Raw genomic sequence first — 10,823 nt, 5'->3', positions numbered from 1 at the left:
TCTGACTTTAAATCTTACCCTAACCTTAACCTCACTGCTGACCTCATACCTAACCATAACCTTAAATTAAGACCAAAAAGCTATTTTCTGTTTTCATTCATTTTAGCCAATGATTTTGTGGCTGTGGTAACTAGTGACAACTGGGTGGGAGGGAGGCGTAAATGTTTCCAGCATGCTGATTCGTGCTGCGCGGGTGACAGGCGCAGTTCCTCTTCTTGTTTGATAGCGTTCCGCACTAAACACACGGACACTTTTGATGAATTTAACTGTACGCTGTGCAGCTTTTCACCATATACGAAGCCGTTGTAAAGAGTTAAAGGTAAAAATACGTTTTCTGCTGAGAGATACCGAAGAAATGTGATTGTTGTCCAAGTGCGGGAGATAGGCTGCACAAATCATTGATTATTTTGCTAGCTACTGTTAGCATAGCTCTACCTAGCAAATGAGCTAAAAATAGTGTCAAATTAGGAATACTTTGTCCTTACTATTTAACGTTAGTGTGATTAAATAAACAAGGGTCGTTGGCGAAACCATTAGTTAACATTATGCACAGCACTGCAGCTATCTAACTAGCCAAGCGGTAGCTTGTTTGGTTGCTAGTTAGCAAGCTAGCTTGTTGATTATGGGATATGGTGTTGCGTCATGCGGGTTTGTCAAGTTTGTGTTTACATTAGAAAAATACGCTTCAGTAATGGGCTAACGTTAACATTGTCAATCATTATTTTTTTTTAAAATCAGTCTATTTATACTTTTGTGCATGCCTGTTAAAGAGCCTAATGAAATATTTTGAATAATTAGATATTTATTCAGCTGTAGTAAAATAACAAGTGCTGTTGACTCCTGTCTAGTGTTCATGCTCTTTAGCTGCTCCAGTTAAAATAATGCAGTTATCACTTATCGTTATCAACTGATTCTGACAAAATGTTCAGAACGCTTCAGGACAGGTGTGACAAAGAAGAAATGTAGGCAACACAGCAAGTGACACTTACAGCTTGTCATGTTTTTTTATTTATTTTTATTTATTTTATTTAACCAGGTAGGCTAGTTGAGAACAAGTTCTCATTTACAATGCGACCTGGCCAAGATAAAGCATAGCAGTGTGAACAGACAACAACACATGGAGTAAACAATAAACAAGTCAATAACACAGTAGAAAAAAAATAGTCTATATACATTGTGTGCAAAAGGCACGAGGAGGTAGGCAATAAATAGGCCGTAGGAGTGAATAATTACAATTTAACAGATTAACACTGGAGTGATAAATTATCAGATGCTCATGTGCAGGTAGAGATACGGGTGTGCAAAAGAGCAGAAAAGTAAATCAATAAAAACAGTATGGGGACGAGGTAGGGCTATTGGTTGGGCTATTTACCGGGCTATTTACCGATGGACTATGTACAGCTGCAGCGATCGGTTAGCTGCTCAGATAGCAGATGTTTAAAGTTGGTGAGGGAGATAAGTCTCCAACTTCAATGATTTTTGCAATTCGTTCCAGTCATAGGCAGCAGAGAACTGGAAGGAAAGGCGGCCAAATGTGGTGTTGGCTTTAGGGATGATCAGTGAGATACACCTGCTGGAGCGCGTGCTACGGGTGGGTGTTGCCATCGTGACCAGTGAACTGAGATAAGGCGGAGCTTTACGTAGCATGGACTTGTAGATGACCTGGAGCCAGTGGGTCTGGCGACGAATATGTAGCGAGGGCTAGCCGACTAGAGCATACAGGTCGCAATGGTGGGTGGTATAAGGTGCTTTAGTAACAAAACGAATGGCACTGTGATAAACTGCATCCAGTTTGCTGAGTAGAGTATTGGAAGCTATTTTGTAGATGACATCGCCGAAGTCGAGGATCAGTAGGATAGTCAGTTTTACTAGGGTAAGTTTGGTGGCGTGAGTGAAGGAGGCTTTGTTGCGAAATAGAAAGCCGACTCTAGATTTGATTTTAGATTGGAGATGTTTGATATGAGTCTGGAAGGAGAGTTTACAGTCTAGCCAGACACCTAGGTACTTATAGATGTCCACATATTCTAGGTCGGAACCATCCAGGGTGGTGATGCTAGTCGGGCGTGCGGGTGCAGGCAGCGAACGGTTGAAAAGCATGCATTTGGTTTTACTAGCGTTTAAGAGCAGTTGGAGGCCACGGAAGGAGTGTTGTATGGCATTGAAGCTCGTTTGGAGGTTAGATAGCAGTGTCCAGTGAAGGACCATCATGTTAGACCAATGATGACCGAGGCATTAAAACTGCACTTTAAAGTTCCACATAACCTATCTTAAGATGTGGCTAGGCCTACATATGGAATAGAGAAGAACACTTGATTTAATTAAGTAGGCAATTTCACATGCATTTTCTGTTATATGGAGTCGAGAGACACAGAAAGACAGAGAGAGAGTGAGTATCCTGCATCAACAAACACAGAAATATCAATCCAGCCACCATCCATTCCTGTGACATCTATTGGAACTCAGCCGCTCTGCAGCTGGCAGAACACACCAGGCCTTAAGCTGGCTGACATTTCCAAGGCCTAGTCCAACTCTTCTATTGAATTTACAGCACCTATCTAGGAGCTCTTGTTGACTTGACATTCAATCTAATAGCTATCTTATCATTCTTCCCCAATTGTTAGCCTATTTGCTATCCAGAAGACTCTGCTCTAGGGTAACCTGTGTTGTTGGCCAGAGGATCTCTCTCCCCGCGAGGAGTCGTCTGCTGCTGTTGCTGGGTTGGTGATCATGTCAGCCTCCGCTCTCATCCACCTGGCCCGGTCGGGGGGGACTCAGGCCATGCGACAGAGGGGTTTCCTCCAGACAGCCCTAGTGAGTGTCCTACCCCTGCAGGATGACCTCCCCCTCCAACGGCCTCTCCACCTGGGCCTGCTGCGGGCCAGCAACACACGCTTCGACCCGGACAGCAGCGGCAAGCCCACCACCTGGGACTCGTTCGGCATCTGGGACAACCGCATAGATGAGCCCATCAACCTGTCGCCCTCCATCAAGTACGGCAAGCCCATCCCCAAGGTCAGCCTGTCCAAGGTGGGCTGCGCCTCGCTCATCGGCCACCGGCGGGAGAATGAGGACCGCTTCCAGGTCTCCCAGATGACAGACAATATCCTCTACTTTGCCGTGTTTGACGGCCACGGAGGGCCTGAGGCGGCAGACTTCTGCGACAAGTACATGGAGAAGTACATTAAGTAAGTCATCTGGCTGGGTTGTATTATCTGTGTTTAGTCAGGGCATTGGCCTGCAGGATCAGTTTATGGCCTAATGTGTATTGAATGGACTGGAGAAAAAAATGCACTTCAATTTAGTTTTTATCCTTTTTATACTTGCAAAATCTCTTAAGAGGTCAGGCTGAGACCATTGAGATGGCAGGAAATGAATCTGATTGATTTAATGTGTTTTGGTGTTATTTCAGGGATCTTGTAACAGAGGAGGACAATCTGGAAGTTGTTCTTACTAAAGCATTCCTTGAACTGGACAAAGCCTTGGCAAGACACCTCCACTTCTTCCCTCATGGTAGGTTCCGTCTGTGATGTTGCACGTCAGGGATTGTAGATAGACTGTCTCTGTACTGACAATGTATATAGACTGTCTCTGTACTGACAATGTATATAGACCGCACTGAGTTTTTGTTTTTATGTTAAACTTAACCTAGTTTTGAAGCTAAAGTCTTTAGATTAGCTTGTGTTGAAATATGAACGAATAGCCTAACTTATCAATGTGACTGCTCTGCCAAGAGCTATGATGACTTAACCGATCCTAAATGGAGCTAACGTGTATTTTCAGTCGCTGCCTCCAGTGCTGTGAAAGCTAAACATTAATACCCAGGGTCACCATTCTCAGACTGCAAAGCACAGGTTAGGACATGTATGTGGCAGACAAGCATTCTAAACAAATCCCTCCACTGGATGCCCTGCAGATAAGAATCAGGGTTGTCCTCTTGTAGTGCATGCACCCTTCCAAGCTACTGGATCAAGTTTACCTTCAGTTCCTTTGGCAGCCATTTTCTTTTGTGAAGGTCGCCTGGAGACCCAGATGTTAGCAATCATAGAATGTTGCCCGTTTTCTCTGAGAAAGACCTAGTTTAATTGCCAAGATGGTGACAGTCAATCAGTTTAGCTTGAGTGTGTGGCCAAAATGTCGGCCACAGACGGCGTGAAATGTCCCAATATGCCCTGTGTGTGTGTGTGTGCATGTTATTTACGACAGCAGCGGAGCCAGCTAAGAGCTGGAGGCACCAGGCACCTTTTTGGAAGGAGAAGGGGGGCTAGATAATGGAGAGTCCAGCGGGTCCTATCCTGGACTACTGGAAGGTTCCTCATCTTTCTCTCTCCTCTCTCCTTTTCTATTTCTCTCACACAAGTTGATTTGAACAGCTGTATAAGGGTCATTGTAAAGTCAGAAACTGTAGGATGTTACCATGCAAATGGTTGCTAAGGACACCCAAGAGGGAACAAAACACAAATCACCGTGTGTACAAAACATGACACATAGAAACTTAGTCGTGAAATTTGAGGTGTTATACACTTAATTATTGAAAGAGGCATTAGCTAGAGCTCTCACCTATAGATTTGATCACCATGATGATAGTCCTGAGAAGCGCTATCTGTCACTGCTGCTTCCTGTATTCTGCCATGGGCCAGTACACTGTATATAGGACTCTATATTAGTTCACTCATTGTAACTCTGACATTTTTGTATGACACCACTGGTCAGAGATCCAAAGTTCCACTGACTGTATTGTAGTTGCTCTCATTCTGTTTCTGTAACCCTAAAACAGTGTGACATGCATGTCTGTCTGACTCTCTGTCTCTCTTCAGCCATCCCTTTTGTTAGACTAGTAACCTCCCCCTCCATTATGTTCTCATGTTGTGGAGTATGACTCGTGAGTGTGTGTGAGTATGACACGTGCCACCTATGCTGTGAATGTGTGAGAATACATTTTGAGCATGTATCTGAATAATTCATTGTGTGTTTTGAGAAACAAGTTGACCATAATCAGCTCTGTGTGTTTCTTGTTATCTGTGTGTGTCTGGCCTTACAGTTGTGTAGAGTGTGTGTGGTCTTCAGATGTGTTTACCCCCCTGACTTGTTTCCCTCTACTTCCTGGTTTTGTAGTGGTGAGCGCTGGCTCCACGGCCACGGTGGCCCTGCTGAGGGACGGTATAGAGCTGGTGGTGGGCAGCGTGGGGGACAGCCGCGCCATGCTCTGCCGCAAGGCCAAGGCCCTCAAACTCACCTCGGACCACACCCCCGAGAGGAAAGACGAGAAGGAGAGGTACGGCAGATATCCAGGCTTGAGAAAGACTTGATCTGATATTCATTTGTTGGTAGCTGTAAGGTTGGGAGTCACAGGAGGCATGTTTTATCCATCACATTAGACACTAATAGAAATGTGTTAACTACTATGGATTAAGATTTTACTGTAAGTTTTAACAATTCTATGTAAGTCATTTAAGAGCCCTCTCCCGTGCTTTAAAACCACTTGTCTGTCTGTCTCTACCTCCAGAATAAAGAAGAGCGGTGGCTGGGTGACCTGGAACAGTCTGGGGCAGCCCCATGTCAACGGCAGGTTAGCCATGACACGCGCCATCGGGGACTTTGACCTCAAGAGCACCGGGGTGATTGCCGAGCCAGAGACCAAGAGAATATCAGTGAGTGTCTGCTGTCACCACCTCAGAGAAATGATCTACTGTGCAGTATCAGAGTGTATACATCTCAAATTACACTCTATTCCCTATGAAGTGCACTACTTTTGACCTGGACCTAGAGCTGGGAAGAAAAACGGACAATTATCGATACCGACCATTTCTGACATGTTACTGATATTGATAATAACGATAAGTAGCCGTTACTAGAGGAATATGACGTTTGAAATAAAATAACTCTGCTAATATGGGCTATTGCTAACGGGACAGTGATGGCCACAACATTGAAAGTAGTAGTTTTAAGGGTAATGTAAAAAAAAAAATAAATAACTGGTGCACATTGTTATAAACTTATCATCCAATTTATTGTTATTGTGAAAATTCGGTGCATTCATATGGATTTTTGTCCATATCGCCCAGCTCTACCAGAACCTAATTTAGTGCATTCATTTTGACCAGATCCACACAGGGCTGGACAAAAGTAGTCCACTGTATGAGGAATAGGTTGGAATTAGCCAGTGTCTGTCACTCAGTTTGGGTCATTTTTGCCCCTGAGGTGTTTGGGTCATTTTTGCCCCTGAGGTGTTTGGGTCATTTTTGCCCCTGAGGTGTTTGGGTCATTTTTGCCCCAGAGGTGTTTGGGTCATTTTTGCCCCTGAGGTGTTTGGGTCATTTTTGCCCCTGAGGTGTTTGGGTCATTTTTGCCCCTGAGGTGTTTGGGTCATTTTTGCCCCTGAGGTGTTTGGGTCATTTTTGCCCCTGAGGTGTTTGGGTCATTTTTGCCCCTGAGGTGTTTGGGTCATTTTTGCCCCTGAGGTGTTTGGGTCATTTTTGCCCCTGAGGTGTTTGGGTCATTTTTGCCCCTGAGGTGTTTGGGTCATTTTTGCCCCTGAGGTGTTTGGGTCATTTTTGCCCCTGAGGTGTTTGGGTCATCTTGTCAGGGTTGATCACGTCTTTAGCCTGCGGGTGCTCAGAACAGTGACATATTAAGCTCCGAAGGGCAAATGTGTTTCCTCTTTATCACTGGAGACTGTCTGGCTTAGTCTCTGGCTTGTGTCATGGTCTGTTTGTAGATGTCTGGCAATAAGGTATTAACTTAATTTGTTTCTAGCTGCATCACGTCCACGACTCGTTCCTGGCGCTGACCACAGATGGCATAAACTTCATCATGAACAGCCAGGAGATCTGTGATGTCATCAACCAGTGCCACGACCCCAAAGAGGCCGCCCAGAGGATCTCAGAGCAGGTAGAGTGGTCACTTTGAGCCACCACAGCCCCTAGGGCAGCTTTTCCCAAACTCAGTCCTCCGGATCCCAAGGGGTGCACGTTTTGTTTTTTTCCCACAGCTAATTGAAATGATCAAAACTTGATGATTAGTTGGTTATTTGAATCAGCTGTGTAGTGCTAGGGCAGAAACCAAAACGTGCACCCCTTTGCTGTCCCAAGGACTGAGTTTAGGAAACACTGACTTAGGGTGCAGGGGTAACATCTATCCCAAAGAGCAGCAGTGATTTTTGAAATTGTTGAAGCAGAGATATGTAATGTAAATTTAGCAAATGAATGAGTTCAAAGGAGCTATATGGAACTGTATAATAACCTCAATGGATTGTCAAATAAATATGTCCCCTGGTTATTTAAAGAAGCAGTTAAACATTGAGACAAATGTTCATTATTGGTGGCGGTGTCTCTTCTCTCCTAGGCGCTTCAGTATGGCTCAGAGGACAACAGCACCATTATCGTGGTTCCCTTCGGAGCCTGGGGGAAACAGAAGAACTCAGAGACCAGCTACTCCTTCAGCCGCAGCTTCGTGTCCAGCGGCCGCTGGGCCTAAACAGGTGGACCCGGGTAGTCATTAGTACGAAGTTACCCCTAGACACTAATCTAGTGTCAGTTTATGTTTTCCACCCCTACTGGTGAAGGTTAGGGCTGGGGGGGGCGTAATCTGATCTGAGCTCTGTGGTTATGGATAACTTTGATCGAAGCAGACTTAAAGGGAAAGGGGAGGGAGATTCCTGTGGACCTTATCGATGTGCAATAGTCTCCACACAGGGCGGGCCAGTTCAAGACATACAGGGGAAAAGCACAGCTAACCAAGAACCGATGCCTTAGGAACAATGACATGCCATTTTACAGATAATAATCCCGTAGTTTTGAGCCTGTTCTACAGAAAGGCTTTTGACTCATTATGTGCACTTCACAAGGAACACGTCCTTTTCACTTCCTCCAAAATCGCTGCCTATTCCCTATGTAGTGCACTACTTTTGACCGCCAAACGTAGTGCCCTACATAGGGAATTAGGTGCCATTTTGGACGCAAACAAGGTTGCAGTAGAAAGCCAACGACTTGGTGGGAGCTTGAAGCCTAAGAACTTACCTTATTCTTCATTGTGTGTAAGTGAGTTTGCATTGTGCCAAGTAAGGCAAACCAGACGTTAATTAGCTTTGTCTGTGAAAACTTGGGGGAAAGTGCTTCTTACTTGCATGTCATGGAGAATGTTTTTGGTAGGAAGTTATTCTGAGAAATCAACAACGCACTTTTTTTTAATTTCCTGGTGATGTTGAACTAATTTGTTTCAATGCGTCTAGTTCATCCGCTGTACTTGTTAGTGGATATCACTGTGCTGTGGTGCTGCTTTGTTTTGTTCTGAGCAACAGTTTTAGTCTGTCGTCTCTTCGCGTGAAGCACTTGTCAGTATTGAGTTCAGGACAAACTTCTCAGAATGGGGATTTTGGGTACAGTAAGGCGCTGCTTATAGTACAGGGTTATGATTGACCAATATGTACAAATTCATATCCGTCTAATAGGAAAACACTCACACGCACTGCAGTCAAGACGTGTTAAAGGACCACTATTTGAATCTCTGCGTTTCTATAATTTCAGCATGGTAGAAGGAAAAGCTGTGTGTAGATACTGTAATACACAGAAAGAGAGCCAGCCAAATGATGGCAAAAGCCCAAAGTCTTGTAATAGATGGGCACATGCAGTATGGAATGTAATGTGTTAGTTCTCCCTGTTCTACAATCATATTGGGCCCTCGGGAGCCACAGAATGCATTGATGCCCCAGTTGCACAAGCCTTAAAGATGCAGTCCTAGATCTTAAAGCACTTAGAAATTTGTAACATATTGTATGATGACTTTGTTCACAATTGTGAACAATCTTCAGTGATCCGTTTTGGCTCGTGATCACTTCTTTCAAAACTACTGGGTGAAATTATGCGAAGGCTTTGGAGCATCACTTTGAGGTAAAGCTATAGAGAATATATATTGAGCTGTGTTCTAATGGTACTTAGTAGTTTAGTGTAAACACAGTTCATGGTCGTTAGGCTCGAAAACGACTTCAACCCATAGCATTCCAAAAGAGTATCTTTATTGACAACAAACAGGTCGAACAACTTAACGCGGGAGAGCCTTTGTTTATTTTGGTGATAGGGACTTGGAACAACAGAAAAAAGTGTAAAATGGTGTATATCTGATAACCATACAGTCATTTAAGATGTTCTCAACTTGGGTACAGAAGTCATTTGTATTTTGTGAGTTTTGTACATAGTTATATTTATGTATATGTTTTGATTGCAGGAAAACCGTCAGTGTACTATTTTTAAGTGTTACAGTTGAAATATATTACATTTTTTAGAAGGAAATCTAAAATTGCTCACTTACTATTTTATAGTTTGTCCCTCTAGTTGTTGAAATGATTTGGCTAAAATATCACTTGTATTGCACTTGTAATCAAATATGCTTTTTCATAGGGAACCTTTATATGCAACAATGAACAAAGGAGACAGCTAACCAACAAATATGTGAAATGTGAATGTCTGTATTAAAATGCCGTCAGTGACTCAAATGCAAGAATTTGTAGAACAACTTGATGTAAAAATAGAGCACAAACAGGGATCCAAGCTAACCACAACTTGACTGTAATTCGCATGGATATCTCACTTATGGTGCTTCCAGGTTGTTATAAATAATGTAACGCTGCGTTGATGTACATTAAAGCCACAGTTGTATTTTGTTGCTGTCTATCCAAGTCAGGAATACTTATGTCCATGTAACAGCTATACTGTTAAATATTACCGTTAATGTGATCATCTACAATCCATGAATGTACCTATCCACCATTAGCTTTTCCTCGTAGACAGTTTATGTTTGTCCATTCTCTCACGATGTGAACATTTATTTATCCTCTGTTTGTAATGAGTATTAGTTTCCTCTGAGTTCTCATAACTAAAATCTTGAATACTAAGTATCTCACCAGCCTTCCTACATGTTTGTTGGTTTTATTAAGTCTGTATTTTACTTCAGATTGTTCATGTTGTATACTGTAGTGCAGGGATCATCAACTAGATTCAGCTGGGGGCTGATTGTTAACGTGGGGGGGGTGGAACATAATTACAAATAATTCATAGTCTGCAAATTGACCGCAAGAATATGTTTGACTAAAACATGATTGCAAACCTTTCTTAAATTAAAATCACTTGGAGCTGTTTTCATGTTGTTTGTACAGTCTATGTTCAACAATGACAATAACCCTGCTGTAGTGTATGAAACCATATTCAGCTGAACCTGTGTGTGCCTATTCCTATCAACTCTTCTGTCTAGCTCTAGTACATGTTGTACTGTCAACACTGACTTAATGGACTGTCACTCCTATTCTCGCATGCCGTTGATGTCCAGGTGGTCGACAGTTGAATATTTATCCAAATAAATAATGAAATAAAAAAATGTAATCTTCATTTGTGTACATTTTCCAACGTTATTGTCCAGTAGATGGCACTATTGTAGCAAGTGACATGAGTGTCGATTGGAACCATTGGAGGTAGGAATCTCTTGACGAGAAACTATGGGCGGTAGGAGAAACGAGCAGGTTGAAATCTATAGTCAAGAGCAGCTGCTGTACCTGGAAAAAGGAATCGGACAACCTCAACCATCAGTTTCTCAGAAGTTGTCTGAAATTGTATTACGTAATCTCATCCTACAAGTGTATCTTAATTTGATCACTTTTGTTGCTGAGAATTTTCCTACACCTTAGGAAATGCAGATGAACTTAGTGTGTATTTTCAGGGAATTTATGTAAATCACTAACACACTGTTATATTAACAGTATTGCACTTTTCATGTAGCCTACTTTTGGCCAGCTAATATCTACAGATATTTTTTTGCTCTGACCAATATAGTTCACA

At 42.9% G+C, this 10,823-nt stretch overlaps 1 protein-coding gene across 2 annotated transcripts; it reads left to right on the top strand.

Moving 5' to 3' along the window:
* The first annotated feature begins 163 nt into the window (after nucleotides 1-163).
* On the top strand, nucleotides 164-10,129 carry LOC110497358 (protein phosphatase Mn(2+)-dependent 1K). Of its 2 annotated transcripts, XM_090210336.1 has the most exons (7): nucleotides 164-319; nucleotides 2,622-3,185; nucleotides 3,410-3,510; nucleotides 5,113-5,272; nucleotides 5,504-5,648; nucleotides 6,754-6,888; nucleotides 7,342-10,129. In XM_090210336.1, the coding sequence occupies exons 2-7, from the start codon at nucleotides 2,728-2,730 to the stop codon at nucleotides 7,471-7,473; spliced, it is 1,131 nt and encodes a 376-aa protein (XP_090066462.1). In that variant the 5' UTR covers nucleotides 164-319; nucleotides 2,622-2,727; the 3' UTR covers nucleotides 7,474-10,129. The 2 variants fall into 2 exon arrangements, with proteins under 2 accessions (XP_090066462.1, XP_090066463.1); XM_090210337.1 differs by lacking the exons at nucleotides 5,113-5,272; nucleotides 5,504-5,648; nucleotides 6,754-6,888; nucleotides 7,342-10,129 and adding an exon at nucleotides 4,204-4,386 and having other exon boundaries at nucleotides 168-319.
* The last annotated feature ends 694 nt before the right edge of the window (nucleotides 10,130-10,823 follow it).

This window comes from Oncorhynchus mykiss, chromosome 19 (genome assembly GCF_057628025.1).
Source record: "Oncorhynchus mykiss isolate SJ-2025 chromosome 19, ASM5762802v1, whole genome shotgun sequence".
Taxonomy (NCBI): domain Eukaryota; kingdom Metazoa; phylum Chordata; class Actinopteri; order Salmoniformes; family Salmonidae; genus Oncorhynchus; species Oncorhynchus mykiss.
Note: the sequence above shows the minus strand (reverse complement) of the source record. Positions and strands in the feature narration are given on the sequence as shown.